Here is a 17,430-nt window from a genome sequence, read left to right as displayed (position 1 = left end):
AGGCAGCATGCTTTATTAGCGCTCAAGCTTTTATACTCACAACTTTAAGCCCGTTATGTGTCGTCTGATCCTATGATTGGCTGGACTGGCAAGAACGAATTTAACCCCACAAACCCCCCCCCCCTGATCCAACGTTAGTGCGCTGTCTCTAACGCACTGTAATAGGAGCGGGTGCTATTCCCATGGACTGAAAATCCCACTACCGTGCGAGGTCTCCAACTTTAGTCAAAATAAAGGAAACGAGTTCGCTACTCATCAAAACAAAGGCTGTTTTGTGTTTTTGAAAGTCTATTTTCCAGGGTGGGAAACGTCTCAGGACCCCTCCTTCTCTGTATAATGCACTATTTGGGGCAGAAAATAAAATATGTCCGCCAGATGGAAATTATTTTATTTACTCACCTGCGCCCTCTACAGATCTGATCAATGGTAATTTATATTGACCAGATCTGTAGAGGGCGCAGTGGAATAAATAAAATAATTTCCGTCTGGTGGACATATTTAATTTTCTGCCCAAAAGTGTATTATACAGAGAAGGTGGGGTCCTGAGATGCTTCCCACCTGCTTCCCACCCTGGATAATAGAATTTCAACAACCCATAAAAGCCTTTGTTTTGGTGAGCGAAATAGTTTTGTTTATTTTTACTAAAGACGGAGACCTCGCACGGCAGTGGAATTTTCGGTCTATGAGAATAGTAAGGCGCATGGCAGGGCGTTAGAGAGAACTGATCGACTCGCGCTCTGGACCAGGAACACAGACACATGCAGAAGGTGGAAAGCAATCTGGGAACCCAAATACAACTGAAAATGAAAAACAGCGACCTCTGCTGTTTGTTCAGAATCTGTTCTTGAGAGATTAGGTGGAAAGTAACCAATAGGCAAGGCAATCCACCACCGTTTCCCAAACAGTGGGTCGGGGACAAATTTGTATGGGTCACAAGTAAATAGATCCCTTTATTTATTTGTTTGGTTTCCGATTTAGTTTTTTATTATAATTATTTCAAAACATTTTCAAAAAAGTTAATCAAAACATCAACAAAACCAATATTTTTCATGAATTAGAAACAAACTCAATGTTTAAAAACTATAAAAATGTCATAGATGAAAAAATACAATTAAAAAAAATCCATAAATTAGAAAACAAAATGTTTAAAGAAGTAGTGAAAATAGCCGATCTACAAGCTCCTAACAGATCACATTGCAACACTTGTAGATCTGCTATTTTCACTAGCTTGGGTCCCAGGAAGACCAAATTTCTCTTTTGGGTCTCGAGCTCAAATTTAAATCATCAACATGTGACCATAACATTAATTTGAGTCCATCCCATCATTTAAAAATATGAATACAAGAAGACTCACTCCAAAACCAACTCACCCCAACTCAAAAAGGAAAACTCACCCCGGAGCTAGGAACACTCACCCCGGGGGGTGGGTAAACTCACCCCAGGACCTGAGAAAACTCACTCCGGAACACTCACCCCGGGGGTAGGAAAACTCACCCCGGGGGTAGGAAAACTCACCCCGGGGGAGACGCACTGTGATTGGCCAGTAGTCACTTTGAGTGGCAGTTGGGGCAAACGCAGTCAGTGGGGCAAACGCAGTGACTGGGGCAAACGCAGTCAGTGGGGCAAACGCAGTCCCCACCAAAAATATTTACTATTCTGTCCCTATCGGTACATAACTCGGACGGCGCTGATTCGACTAGCAGACCATCGGCTGGTCGTTGCGGGCACTCGCGCCTGGAGGCGCTCGGGCGCAACTCCTCAGCCTCAAGGTCTGCTGAGTCGGCGCGCCTCCGTCATGGTCCAAAACTATACTTTATCGGCGAAAAAAAGAAGTCCGCGGATGACTGAAAAAGTTTTACCCCAAGCATTCTGTGAAAATGGAAAGCTCACAAAGTTAAAAACCATTGGGGTGAGTTTTCCGGAGTGAGTTTTCTCAGGTCCTGGGGTGAGTTTTCCTACCCCCGAAAATCTTGGGGGTGAGTTTTCCGGAGTGAGTTTTCCTAGCAATGGGGTGAGTTGGTTTTGGAGTGAGTCTTCTTGATACCATCAAGAATTATTGTCTTAGGAATGAGACAAAAACATAAAACATCCATGTATTCAAGTCTCCATGGGGTGACTAATCGATTAAAAAAAAAAGTCATTTTGGGAGTGAACTATCCCTTTAACACATTTTGCTGGGGACCCCCTGGAGCCCCCTCAAGGTCCCCCCCCCCCGGGAACCCACTTTGAGAACCACTGGTGATTGTTTTGCGCGTGTCTCTTCCGCAGATATTTCCTGGCCAGTTTCTACACCAAATACGCACTTTGTCATCAACACAGCGTCTCTGCTCAGCGTTCTCATCCCCAAACTGCCCCAGCTCCACAGAGTCCGCATCTTTGGCATCAACAAGTATTAAAAAACTGTGGGCACCAGGGAGGAGTGGGCACCTCGATGTTAAATTGGCTATTTTTTCCAAAATGTACAAAAAGAAATATATATATGTAGCGATGTAGAAAATGGTCTTAAGTAATGTAAAGAATACATGATGAGAACACGCTTGAGCATTTGACAATTAAGGTCTAATATTTCTACAATTGCTACAAAAGAAATATGATTCTTCTCTGCAAACCACCCATTCCACATGTACAAAAGCCTAGCAAATAGCTCCCCCCTGTGGAATTTGGTTGAACTGCAACAATACTGCTAAATCCTCCCAAACAGTAGATACTATGAGGCTATTATTCATCAATTAATCATCAATGAAGAAGCAGTTTGAGGATTTAGGATGTCAGTTTTTGTCCTCCAGTTGACACTTTGGCGCAACCGTGTCTGTGACATGGTTTCTAGCTGCCTTGCTTTGGGCATAAACGAGAAGTTGAAGGTTAAATTAAAGTCTGACAATGATGTACCGTGCACGTTCAAATCATGTATACTTTACATTACTTAAGACCTTTTTTGTTTTACATTTTGGGAAAAAATAGCCAATTTAACATGGAGGTGACCACTCTTCCTGTATCCTGTGCCACGTAGGAAAACATAGTGTAACCCTCGCTGTGTGCGTGTGCGTGTGTGTGTGTGTGTGTGTGTGTGAGATTATTTGTGTGTGTGCTTGTATTACTGTACTTGTGAGGGCCAGCATAGCAGAATTTGAGAAATGGACATTGTTGTTTTATGGTTAAACAATACATATTTTATAGACTTCGGCATACAATTAGGAAAAGACTCAGGTTAGGTTTAGGGTTAGGGTAAGAAATGTAGAGGTTAGGTTTTAGGGGTTACGGTCAGAATTAAGCGTGAACCGAAAATAGACGATCTTCAAGCTCACAACACGTTGCAGTGCGACTTGTTGTGAGCTTGTAGATAGCCTATTTTTGGCTTCAGAGTTACGATAAAAAATAGTTCAGGGTTAAAATTAAGAATGTCAATCAAAAGTTGCTGCCCTCAAACGTAGATGTCCTCACAAATATAGTAAAACGTGTGTGTGTGTGTGTGTGTGTACTAAGTAGAGCCTGACCGATATCACATTTTAGGGTCCGTTGTGGATCCCGATTTCAGAGTCCTAGACAACTAATTACTGACGTTTTGACCCATATTTTTGTCAAAATTATTTGATTTTAGAATTGATTGCATTTTCTGTTTGAGAACATTTAACTTAAAAGCAAACAAATAAAGAAATGTTTTGATAGATAACATTTTCTAATTAAGTATACAATAGTATATACTTAACAGTATAAAAGTATATATTAACTGTAATTAGTATACAAGGCACAAACAAACAAGTACACGCAATACTGTTCTTAAGCCCTATTGACAGATTTTCTCCTATAACGGCGTGTCCAAAATAGGCACGCCAGTTTGAAAGTATAATTGCAGATACCGGTGTCGTCAAAAAAGTTAATTTATGAACGACATATCGGTCGAGCTCTTAAACCCTCCCTGTGTGTGTGTGTGTGTGTGTGTGTGTGTGTGTGTAGGTGTGCTAAGCCGTTTTGTACAGTACGTGTAAATGTCATTGTTAGCTATGTCAGGTGTGAATGTACAGTATCAGCAGAGTTGAGTGGAGACGTTGACATGAGAATGCCATAATGCATTACTAACTTAAAAGTCAATATTTAATGATGTCGTTCTGGTTCGGAAGAAAACCCTAGGCTGGCCTGGGGTCAGATGTAACGTTGTTTTTTTTGTGTTTGTTGTCCTTTCTTTTTTTTGTTTGTCCTCACTTTGCTCAAAGATACAAGGACTGAGTTTGGGACTGAGTTTGGGGTCAGTTTGTAGCCATGAAAGGAGCACGTCACCCATTTTCAACCTCATCTTCATGTGAGCGTTAGTGAGGACCAATTATATGAAGATATGCTGAAAATGGGTGATGTGGTCCTTTTAAAATGTTCTTAAAATGTGTTTAATGACTGACGGGAGCTCTCGTTGCTTATTTGGGCTTGCTTTCGAAATAGCTGATTTAATAGGGCTCAAGTGGTGAAACTGGTCCCTTCTTTTGGGCTTGTTTTCATAGACCGTGTCGCTTGTTTCTCTCACAGAATCTGGCAACACTGATCCTGCTGCGGGGAATATTTTGACAACATTAAAATGAATGCTCATTGTCTCCGCCAGGCCGAAAGGCATGGCGAGAGAGTATGTTTTACCCCCTGTCCGTCCGTCCGTCCGTCCGTCCGTCCGTCCTGTCCGTCCGTTAGCAGCTAATCTCTGGCACCGTTGGCCCGGCCGCTGCGAAACTGTGCACGCACACTCCCTGGATGCCAACTCAGAACCTCTGGCCCAAATTTTTCAGATTGGCCTGTTATAGCGCCACCAGGAGGCCGATATGTGCAAAACACATTTATTGATACTACTCCTACAGATTTTGTCCAAACATCACACAAATCGGTACACAGTATCTCTATAGTCATGTGATCAACACGGATTTATCCGATTTCCCATATTCCATCCTGATTGCCTAAGATTGGCTTCCAAAGTATGCAGGATTGTTCCGTTTTGAACAAAATGCCTCAAATCATGAACGCAGCTTGCGATTTCCGTGAAATTTCACACGCACATTTCTATTAGGCCGACGAAGAAATGCCACCCTTTTCACATTGGCCTGTTATAGCGCCACCAGCAGGTCTAATTTTGCAAACATATGTTTGGAACAAAATGCCTCAAATCATGAATGCAGTGTCCGATTGCAGTGAAAAGCCCTTGAACAAATAGCACCCTTTTCACATTGGCCTATTATAGCGCCACCAGGAGGCCACAATAACGTACCTGACCTGGCGGAGACCTGTGCTCCGAGGAGCACTTTTTCTAGTTTACTATCATTTACTATTTGTAAGTAACTAGTAATTTTTATAGGCTAATATACACTTTATAGGGCTAATATGCCCGTGTTGCTTTCATTGTAAGGCTTAAATATTATTTGCGGCTCCAGACATATTTTGTATGATTTTTTTTTTTTAACTTCAAATATTTATTATGAAATTACAACAAATGTATGTTGCTATATACTGTAGATACATACTGTAAATGTATAGTTACAAATAGGGCCCCCAAAAAATAGAAACCACAACTATTGAAGCTACCTTGCCAAACTGTACAAATGGTTTAGTCTGGTAGATGACGTTCACCCTCTCACATGCTCTCACACTCTCACCACACCTCCCATTCATCACTGAAACACAGATTATGAATCTCACAACTTGTGGGAATCCGTCAGTATCTGGCCTTAACGTTTTAAGCAGAGGAAAGAATCTTAAATTGAAGACAGGTAAGGGTATTTTCTGGTCTTAAACGTTTAAAGTGGTCATTTTCTGTGCTATAACATATCTTGGAAATGCAATCTGTTACATTTGCATTGAACCTGTGTCGTTGGGTTCTGTGTGTTTCTGTGCTACAAGGCTGCAGTCAGACTAAAACACTTTATTTTGTATACTTTAACATTTTCAACAGGTTAGTGTCTGATGTGCAGGATGCAGCCCATGGTTGTTTCAGCTGTTCTCTTCATGGCGTTCATACCAACTGTTGATCCTAACAACAGCACAGGTAAACTGTCTCTGATGTCCTCCTATAAACTTCTGTTTGTTTATTTAGTAACCATAAGACTTGCATCAAACTTTAAATGCTGGCAACATGCACATTGATTACATTTGCATACTCATTGATTACTGTACCTATTTTATTGTTTGTGCTGTTGTGCTTTGTTTATTTGTTGGTTTGTTTTGTCAAAAAATATCAGACCTCTTTGTTGTCACTGCTTGACATGATGTAATTTTATTGTCTGAAAAAATTATAAAGAGATTTGTAAAAAAAAAAAAACTTTAATTGCTGGCATAGTTCATATTAGACCTTACTGTACAAAGAATACAGCATATATGTGAAAAGAAATATTGCATTTGGTGAACAACATAGCTTATACATGATGTTTTGTGTTAATGTGTGTTAATGTGTGTGTGGGCAAGTCACACACATTATTATTATTATTATATATTACTCATTCATTTTCCAAACTATATCTTGTATATTTTTGGGAATGAAGATGGCTCCATCTACATCACACATCCACCACCCTGCATTGCCGACAAGATGACCTTCTTCCGAGACCCCGGCTTCACGGAACCTATCAACCCATTACTGGTCCAACCGGGCTCTGTCCTGTACGTCCAACTTGAGATTGCAGAGGATTGGGAAATGATTCCTGGGCACGTGCTCGTGCTGAAGGACTGCTGGGGAGCCCACTATTCCAAACTCCACGACCCCACGGCTGCACGAACCTACTTCATTCGAGACATGTAGGTCTATGTCTGCAGATGGCTTGTGTTCGGTGGTGGAAGAAGTACTCAGTTATTTTACTTAAGTTATAATGATAATAATAATAATAATAAACGTTATTTATATAGCACCTTTCATTACATAAATGCAGCTCAAAGTGCTTTACAGGGTGAAAGACATAAAATAAAATAAAGAGAAAGTGCTTTACAGAAAAAGCAACACAATTCAACAACAAAGCAGAAAAAACTACATTGAAACAATTTAAAACAATGGCATAAAAATAAAGGCAGGAAGATAATAATAATAGTAATGGCATTAAAATAATGGCCAAAACAAAAAGGCAGGGAATCAAGCAAACAGTGAAGACATAAATAACAACACAGCGATATAGAAAAAAAAAAGATCAACTAAAAGCAAGAGTGAAGAAAAAAGTCTTGAGCTGTGCTTTAAAGCTATCTACAGAGGGGGCCTGTCTTGGGTATAATGGGAGTTTATTCCAAGCAGTCAGAGAAAAGTGCATTATAATAGTCACGCCGAGAGAAAACAAAAGCGTGGATCAACGTTTTTGCATCATCCAACGACAGATAGGCTCTAATTCGTGCAATATTTCTCAGATGAAAGAAGGCAATCTTGATTACATGACTAATGTGTGCATTAAAATTAAGTAGAAGTAGAAGCAGCAATACCACAATATAAAAGGTAAAAAGGCCTGTGTTCAAAATGTTACTTGAGCAGGGGTCATCACCATGCCAGCTTGATGGACATTTTCATCATTATATATTTTTTGCCACAGACAATAATTTGACCAGAAATACATAATGAACTCCTAATATGCCATAGTGTCTATGCCAATGTGCTACACATTTTACAATGATAGTATTTCTGCATTAACCACTTAGCCAGAAAGAAATATAAGGTCGTTGTTTTTTTAATCTACAATACATTACATCATGACATGTTGAGAGCTTGTAGACCCGGTATTTTCAAAACATTTCAGAAATTGTTCTAATTATTTGTTTATTTACTTAGCCTATAACGACATGCCCAAAATGGGGATACCAGGTGTAAAAGAGGTTACCTATTCTGAAGAAAACCTTAAGACTGGCAGGTGGCTAAGACAGGCATTAAATGTGGCATGGTGATGATGTTTTATGCAAGTAATCTTTTTATTGTAAGGCCAAAGTACACCAGAGTGATACAGTACAGCTATAAAACAATATATATATATTGTTGTGAAGACAAGTACCTTATTGTAGTAAGGTAGGCGACTGTCTACCAAATTCATGCAGTTTTAACATAATTCAGCACCATGTGTTTCACGTTTCAATTCAATTGTACAATGTGTACACTTTATCGAAGTCTGTGTGGCCCCCTGGAAATAAATCTTGCCCACCCCTGTCATAGAGATTGCTGGCTTTTCGGGGGACAGGACAGTGTTACTTGAGGTCAGGAGGAGATCAAGTTCTACCAGTTCTACCGTACCAAACTGATAAGGAGCTTTGATAGTTTGATAAAAAAGAAAGATGAGAGTCAAAACCATAATGATCAATGGCATGACAGGATTTAAAGGAATGCAGTGTCACAACTAGGTTCATGCAAGGGCTCCGAACTTTGATCAGAGGTGACCAAATTCTAAGCTGGAGGTCTAATGGTGATTGTGGACCCCCAGGCTGTGGATAAAGGGTTTCCACAGATTATGATTGTGGAGTGTTATTATAGTTATATATTGTTGTTTGTGGACACTTTGAAAACGTTTCTGCCCTCCTTTGCTTTTGTAGCAAATAGAGCCTTCTGAACAGATCTGTTTTTGATCTTTTCCTGCTAAAAATTAAAATGGACCACGGACATAGACAAGTCCTGCCACGGACACATTTGTCCGTGTACGGACATGTTGATGACCCTGAGTAAAAGTACAAAAGTATTGGCATCAAAATATACTTAAAGTACCAAAAGTAAAAGTACTAAAATGTTTGAAAATAGCAGATCTACAAGCTCACAACGCGTTGCGATGCAACGTGTTGTGAGCTTGTAGATTGGGTATTTTCAAATAGCCTAGGTATAAAATAGGGCTAAAGTGGTTAATGTATGTTTTGCAATGTAATAATTTATATCTGCAAAGTAACTAGTAACTCAAGTTTTCAAATAATTGTTGTGGAGTAAAAGTACAATATTTGCCTCTGAGATGTAGTGGAGTAGAAGTAAAAGTAAAATTGGATATACTCCAGTAAAGTCAAAATACCTCAAAGTTGTACTCAAGTACAGTACTTGAGTACATAGTTACTTTACACCACTGCTTGTGTTGTGTGTGTGTCCACAATAATTGAAAGAGAGGGTTGCTTTAGCAGTGGTGGACAATAACTAAGTACATTTACTTGAATATAAATGTACATTTTTCAAGTTTTTTGTTTTTGTCTTTGACTTTTTTTTTGCCAGAACTTTAACATTTCAAGCTCACAACCACACATTGTGAGCTTGTATGGAGACTCTACCAGTCATCAAATTATTTGCTCAGTAATGACAAAAACAGACACAAAAAAAAAAAAAATCTCTATGAATTCAAGGCTCCGTGGGGAATCGTCTGGTTATTATAGTTATAATGAAAACAAACGAAATAACGAAAACTAAAATTGAAAAAACATTTAGTTAACTGAACTAAATAAAAAACTATAATAATACAAAAAGATAACTAACTGAAACTGCTAACTGAAAGTATAGTCAAAATGCCCTTCGTTTTCCTCAATTATTATAAATAAGCCTTTTGGATTGAAATTAATTTGATTAATTTCCCCTACCAATTTTACTGCAGGTGAGGGCACCGTGGTTCCTTCGCCCCAAAACACAGTCACCCCGGGGAAAATCCGGCGGTATTCACCTGGTATTCCTAAACGTAACGTCAGTAAACTATGCCTAAAACCTAACCTTATTCCTAAACGTAACCTCAGTAAAACGGTGTCAAAACCTAACCTTATTCCTAAACTTAATCTCAGTAAAACTATGCCTAAGCAGGCTAACCCTTAACTTATTTCTAACCCTAATACCCTATCCTGTAAACAGCTTGTAGGCGAAAAGAAATGGGGGCGAGCGTGTTTTGGGGCGAGTCTTCCGGTTGTTTAGATTCTGCTCCGCAGCACGTTGACTGGGAGAAAGCGGCAGAGTCATATGGGAATCTGGGATTTATTTGAATACAACAGTGGAAACGGGTGATACACAGGGCTGCCAACATTAGACTGTCAGAATCCAGGAGATTTTTTTTATAAATGGTAAATGGTGCATTTATATAGCGCTTTTATCCAAAGCGCTTTACATAAATTGTGCATTACATTCACCGATGGTGGAGGAAACCATGCAAGGCGCCAACCTGCACATCGGGAGCAATTAGGGGTTCAGCGTCTTGCTCAAGGACACTTCGACACTAACTCTGGGGGAGCCCCCCAGCCCAGGATTGAACTAGGAACCTTGCGGTTTCCAGCTCCCTTTACCCGGCCACTCTACCCCTGAGCCACTGCCGCCCCTATATTTATATAACATTGCATAGATTTAAAAGGGTCATCACCATGGCAGCTTGTGATGGACATTTTCATTAATATTTCATTTTTGCCACGGACATGCAAAATAATATTTTTTTATCAAAAACACACTGGCCTAGTCCTAAATGTATACTGGACTCCTAATGGATCATAGGGTCTTTTCCAATGGTTAGGTTTGGTCTGCTCCAGGACAAAGGCCAGGATCTTAAAGTGTTGACTTTCCCCGACACGGTCGAGGCAGAAGGCCGCCACCCTAGAGCCCGATGACACGACAGTTATGAACTGTTCCACAGAAGTAACAGACTCTGACTGCATTACAATGATCAAAAACAGAGTGAACAGTAACAAAATAAACATTACAATATTTGGACAGTGAGAATCAAGGAATGGTGCAGGGTACAATTCATCCTTTAAAACGCTAAAAGTAGGTCTACATAAATTGATTTGACGACTGAAGCAATGTAATATGTGGACATTTTGCACTTAAGGCTGCTATCTTGTGGACTGCAGTGGGGAAAAGTATAAAGTACATTTACTTAAGTACTGTAGGCCTACTTAAGTACGATTTTGAGGTAGTTTTACTTTTATATACTGCAGTATTTCCAATTTTCAATACTTTTACTTCTACTCCACTACATCTCTGAGGAAAATATTGTACTTTTACTCCACTACCTTCATTTGACAACTTTAGTTACTAGTTACTTTGTAGATTTTGATTTTTATGTCTAAACATACACTAATCACTTAAGCTCAATATATATTTCGGCTATTTGAAAATAGCAGATCTCACAAGCTCACAATGCGTCGTGATCATTGTAAGTAAGCTTGTAGATCTGCTATTTTCAAAAGATGAAAAAAAACATTAAAAACAGGACATTCTGCATAATGAGAACTTTTACTTTAGGTACTTTAAGTATATTTTGATGCCAATACTTTCACTCAAGTAAATGTTGAATTCCGGACTTTTACTTGTACTGGATTATTTCTACATAGCAGTATTGATACTTTTACTTAAGTAAAAATATGAGTACTTTTTCCACACTGGTGGAATGTTATAGTTGTGTGGATGGTCCGTACAGTAACTGAATATATATATACTTTACATGGTATCTTTTGTTGAGTTGTTATTACACAATACTTACTCTGACCTTTTTAAATCCTGCACCTGACAAATAATCCAAAGTATGAAAAAAAGATAGAAAAAAGGTCATTTTGGGGGTGAACTATCAACTATCTCTTTTACCACCACTGGGTACTAGCAACTATAATGTGAAAACTCAGTTAATTATTAGTTTAGTGTCTCTTTATATGAATATAAAATCCCTGAACCACTTAAAACCAATAGCTATATATGAAAGAATTAATGAATGGTTCATTTTATTTTAGTGTCATGCCCCCTAGTGGCCTGTCCCTCATACAACACCAGTCATGACAACACTGCAAAGTAGCCTACACTGTACTTCATTGACCTGGGTCCCCCAGGGGCCTGGCCTATTGGCCCCCTCCGTTTTACCATAACACCAAATCTCTTCGACAAGAATAGCCGATGTGACATGCTGTGAGCTTGTAGATCTGCTATTTGGGTATAGGGTCCCTGTTCAAAACCCCAGAACAGGGACCCTATGGTTTCTATGTTTAACTCATTAAGGCCAGGGTACGCATCTGTGTCATTTTTAGATTTCTTTGGCTATTCAAAAATAGCTGATCTACAAGCTTATAGCCGCGCTATGAGCTTTGTAGATCTGTAATTCTTTTCTAAATCGTGAAAATTTGTGCAAATCTTTTAATATATATAATTTATAAGCGAAAAATTTTAACTCATGTTTCAACAAAATATTTTGAAATGGGGGTCCACGAACATATCATTTTGGGTGGTCCTTGACATGAAAAATTTGAGAACCACTGATATTATATAGCAACATACGTTTTTTTCAAAAAAAAACTGTTAGGATTTAGACGACATTTGTAGAATCACCCAGAAGCAAAGATTTTAGTTAGAAATGTTCGCAAAAATATATATATATTCAAAGATTTGCACTAAATTTCCACAATTCTTCCCAAAAATAGCAGATCTACAAGCTAATAAATGACACAGATGCGTTCCCGCTCTTAAGGGGCTAAATAAGAGTGAAAGACTGAAGGATGAAATAGTGAGGTACCATGTTGGGCCTTCTTTCCTCCAGGTGTCCTGCCATCCCTGAGGTGACAATGTTGGAGAACGGCGCTTCCCACCGGGTTCGTTTCTCCGTCCTGTGGAGCGCAGAGCTGTTCCCGGTAGACCTCACAGAAGCCGCCATGGCCAACAAAATGGGGATGTGTGACCCGACAGCCTGCATCTTCTCCTGTTCTCCTGTAAGTTACACACCACCGGCAACACCAGTGAAGCACTGTGAATATGCTGTAGAGTAGATGTTTTGAAGGTCTGTAGTGATTCCTGTTCTCCATGTGTGCTTATACTCCATTCACAGGTTTGCCGATGAAGTCTCACCACTACCCAGACGGCCCCACATGGAGGAGAAGAAGACTTTGTAGTATTTCAGCTGTGTAGATGTCAGTACAGACAATCTCCTCTTGTCTCGTCTCGTCTCGTCTCGTCTCGTCTCGTCTCGTCTCGTCTCCTCTCCTCTCCTCTCCTCTCCTCTCCCTCTTAATGTGAAAATTATAATTGTTGCAGGGAAAGTAATCAAATAGCAACAATTTTCTCTCTCCCTTTCACTGTCACTGCGTTAATTCACAACACATTCAATGGCATTCTTACAACTGCTATGTGGACGTAACACTTCCTGTACACAAGTTTAAATATCACATCTTGGGATCTGCTCTCCCTGAATGTTTGTGGAGATGACTGAATTATGCTGTGAAGTCACAGGATAAATCCGCTCTAAAAGAGAACTTACAGATGGCTGCAATTCGGAACAGCATGGCCCCTGTTCAAATTCAAGTGTTTCACCAGAAATGCACCCCTACCATACCTGCCAACCTCAGACCGTCCGATAACAGGAGATTTTTTTCCAGGGGGGGGGGGCCTCTTGACCACGCTGGGGGTACCCATAGAGTTATAATATATCTACCTGCCCCAGCTATTCATTTCTATTAAAGTGCTCAGTGGCGCTTTGAAGCACCCGGAAGTAAGAATAGGAACCAATATGGAACCAATATGAACCAATGGAATGGACCCATGGGTCGTGACGCGTCGTGAGCATGCGCACAAAACGGAAGACGCACGCGCAGTAGCATTTAAGTGCATTCTCAGATTTGACCACCAGGCTTGGCCGCTTCACTGTTCTACTAGTCAGGGGATATTAGCAGAAGGATTTCCAATCTTGGAATAAATTCCTTACCAAAAAAAATCTTCACCAATGTGTTTGTAAAGGTGTCTAGTAACACATCTCACAAAGACTGAAATTCAGTTTCCCTAGGAGAATTTTTGACAGCTGCTGAAAGTTGGGGTACCCACCATTTCCCTGCATTTCCATGCAGGGCAAAAAAAATCTAATTTTAATTCTGTTTCAAGTAGCATGTGAGGGGTCAAACTAGGGTGTTTTTATGATTCTGAATCCATTGCAAGCATTTGTTTTGCACCAAAACCACTCCTTGGGCTAAAAACAGCCCAATCTCAATGGGCTTTTTACACAAAAAGTATACCTGGACAAGGATGGCTATGGCCGTTTTTAGCCCAAGGAGTGGTTTTGGTGCAGATTCAGAATCATAAAAACACCCTAGTTTGACCCCTCACATGCTACTTGAAACAGAATTAAAATTAGATTTGTTTTGCCCTGCATGGAAATGCAGGGAAATGGTGGGTACCCCAACTTTCAGCAGCTGTCAAAAATTCTCCTAGGGAAACTGAATTTCAGTCTTTGTGAGATGTGTTACTAGACACCTTTACAAACACATTGGTGAAGATTTTTTTTGGTAAGGAATTTATTCCAAGATTGGAAATCTTTCTGCTAATATCCCCTGACTATGCCGTAGTTCTGGGGGCTTGGGGGTACCCCCCAGGACATTTTTAACAGAGTAGATGTAATTTCCAGTATTTTGGGAGTTTGACACTTTTATCAGGTTTTACTTACATAGATAGGATCCATTAAAAAGTTAAAAGTAGCAATAAAAGAGCCATATTTAATAATAACATTTTGCTGGGAACCCCCCCCCCCCAAGGACCCCTGGGGGTCCCCGGACCCCATTCTGCTTAACGCTTTTTGAAAGTCCTTAAAAACAATAAATTTTACAACAATACAAACAATGCAATACATTTTCGTATAGCAGCAATTTTGCATGTACAATATAAATATAAATATGTATTGTCTGGCGGAAACCTCATTATGGCCAAAACTGTTACTTTTCAGCATAAACATTCTGCGTTCGGAAATTACGCACCGGAGCACACAAAAATAGCAAAAAAAACAAGACTCTCGCAACAAAAATCGGCAAGACACACCATCTCCGGTTTACTTCCCGTATCTGCTTAGTCTCGCGTCTCGCGTAGCTAGACTGCGTGAAGTGGGCGGACGCCTTTTTAGGAGACCGAAAGCAGGTCCGTCCACTTCACGCAGAAAGCTGAATCAGCTGTTTTTTTAGTGTGCTCAGGTGCGTAATTTTCTTACGCAGAATGTTTATGCTGAAAAGTAACAGTTTTGGAGAGTGTCAGGAGAGTGTCAGGAGACGTGGTCAAAAACCAGGAGACTCATGCGGGATCCAGGAGTGTTGGCAGCCCTGACCCCTACCCCAGAACTGTTTACTGTACATATTTTTCTTTTTGATTACAAATCATTTATATGATGTTTTTGCATAGTATTGTGTATTTGTCTGTCACTAAATGTTTCTATGAATTGAATACACAGGACCCCAATGGAAACAAGCCATAGCTTGTTGAAAGCCAGTGCTTTCTTGGGTTCAATCCTTTTAGCATTGTATTTGTATTAAACTGTACTTTCTGTGCTTTTGTTTTGCAAACTGTTAATAAAGTATTCAATCAAACAATCAATCAATCAAAAAGTCTATGTCACCTTTATTTGTATATTGTCCTGTAGCACCTGTGTCTGTGAATATGTGTAACGTGGGAATTAGTTACCTAACGATTTGAGATAGGCTACTGATACTGATTGGATGTGCATGTTAATGTCACACTGTCATTGCCTTCATTGGTTTCTCAGTGTTCAACAGCATGGACCAATCGTCTCCCGTTCTGTGCTAGAACGAGAGGTCGAGGACCCAAGTGATAGAATACTCACCTGTCGCCAGCAAGTTGTTACGTTAAGTGTTTTCATCATCCTGACCAACTGTAAAGTAAACTGTATTCACATGCGTGCGTTCCCAGTAAAGTCTACTAACCTGGATAAACTTTGTCGTGCCCGTCCTTACCCACTCCTCATCACCCAGCAGCACGACTATATTAAAAAACAACAGAAGTTGACCCAAAGTGCTTTCCATTCAAAATAACATCACATAAGTGAAAGCAATACAATCTAAACACAAACATAAAAATGTGGTAAAAGCAATACAATCTCAACACAAACATTAATTACATTCAGTGGTCAATACAGACAATGAGTTAGTTGTCCTCGGACTGAACTAAAAGCAATAGAGAAGATGTGAGTTTTTAGGTTGGAACCCATTTAGTCCATGGGTTTTCAACTGATTATGAACCAGGGACCACCACCCTGACTGAGAATCAACCTGAGGACCACTGTTGTGTTGGAAGGGGGGATATGGGCGTGGTGTGGGGGGAAAAGCTTGAAATTAAATAATTACTGTTAAGGCCTTAATTTAATTTGTTAATTCGAGGTGAATTAAATCAAGCCCTTAACATTAATTATTTAACTGAGATATGCTAGTGGTCCAGAGCTCAGAAAAGATTGAGAACCACTGATCCATTCCTTTCCCATGGTTGCCCTTATTCTGTTCTCTTAACCTTCCATATTAAATTCATGTTAACTGATTCATTGCAACATATGTATGAGCAAGCACATGCGATAGATATGGGCACATACTAATGATGACTCAACCAGGTAAACCGGTACAGTTTCCCTTGAAATTCTAACTCCCATTTCTGTGGAACTTCTTGACATCCGACTTCCAAGTAACTGACAACATTGATGCGTCACCATACATCATACTGTTTCTCAACTAGTGGTCGATAAGATCAAATATAATACAAATCTTCACTTTCCTACATTACTAAATGCATGGTCAGGGACCACATGCAATACCTTCACGGACCACCAGTGGTCCACGGACCACCAGTTGAAAACCCATGATTTAGACCCTCAGGCCCTCAGGACCCTCTCAGGGGCCCTGATTCAGCCCCTTTTTGACTATGCTAGCTCCTCTTGGTACTCCAACACCTCAGTGTCACTGCAGACTAAGCTTCAAACCTCCCAAAACAAACTGATCCGACTACTTCTCGGACTGGGGCCCATGACCCACCTCTCTCCCATTCACTTTGCCAGCCTAGGCTGGCTCAGGGTGGAAGACAGGGTTAAACAACTAAAAATGGGTCTGGTCTTCAAAATTGTAAATGCAGATTTGCCCGATATGCCCCCTATACCCGCATATCTGTATAAATACCTCGAAAAAGTTAGTGACACCCACAGCCACGAAACTAGAGGGAGCGTAAACAACAATCTGGTACCACCCACCCATAAAACAAACATGGGCAAATTCTCCTTCTATAGCACAGCCACCAAGGAATGGAATAGTCTAACCCCATCCCTCAAAAAATGCAGTTCGCTGGGCTCATTCAAAACAGCCCTAAAAACCCATCTTTCTGGAGGCCGAAAGAGGAGCTAGTACCAGTTTCCCTGTAGACAGACGACCCCCCCCCCTCCTCTTTTTGTACATATTTTGTATTCCTCATGCTTTTTTTGTATATAATTTTTTATTTTTCCATGCTTCCCCCCCCCCTTTCTTTTTGTACATATATTTTTAAATGCTTTTTTTGTACATAGTGGTACTTTTTCTGTATTATCTGTATTTTCATGTTGATTTTTGAACTGTTTGGTTGCTACTATATATGTCTATGAAATTAACTCAAGGACCCCAACGGAAACAAGTCCGCAAGGACTTTTTTGGCCGGACCTTTTAGACAAAAGCATTATAAATGTAACTGTGTTGTTTTACATTCTTTTGCCTAATAAAAATTTCAATCAATCAATCAATCAA

At 40.0% G+C, this 17,430-nt stretch overlaps 1 protein-coding gene across 1 annotated transcript; it reads left to right on the top strand.

Moving 5' to 3' along the window:
• Positions 1-5,674: 5,674 nt before the first annotated feature.
• Positions 5,675-13,125, top strand: LOC308073543 (uncharacterized protein). Its single transcript, XM_080412481.1, has 5 exons — positions 5,675-5,738; positions 5,921-6,013; positions 6,507-6,759; positions 12,450-12,618; positions 12,735-13,125. Exons 2-5 carry the CDS (start codon positions 5,932-5,934, stop codon positions 12,744-12,746), a joined length of 516 nt encoding a protein of 171 aa, XP_080268607.1. The 5' UTR covers positions 5,675-5,738; positions 5,921-5,931; the 3' UTR covers positions 12,747-13,125.
• The last annotated feature ends 4,305 nt before the right edge of the window (positions 13,126-17,430 follow it).

Source organism: Gymnoscopelus braueri (genome assembly GCF_963280865.1).
Source record: "Gymnoscopelus braueri genome assembly, chromosome: 18".
NCBI lineage: Eukaryota > Metazoa > Chordata > Actinopteri > Myctophiformes > Myctophidae > Gymnoscopelus > Gymnoscopelus braueri.
The sequence above is the reverse complement of the archived record's forward strand: the minus strand, read 5'-3'. Positions and strand labels throughout refer to the sequence as shown.

Bases quoted from the DNA above. Each gene is read 5' to 3' on its own strand.
- LOC308073543 (XM_080412481.1), top strand. From the start codon at position 5,932: ATGTGCAGGATGCAGCCCATGGTTGTTTCAGCTGTTCTCTTCATGGCG. The intron at 6,014-6,506 runs GTAAACTGTCTC...TTGGGAATGAAG, and splicing joins TGATCCTAACAACAGCACAG to ATGGCTCCATCTACATCACA. The intron at 6,760-12,449 runs GTAGGTCTATGT...TCTTTCCTCCAG, and splicing joins ACCTACTTCATTCGAGACAT to GTGTCCTGCCATCCCTGAGG.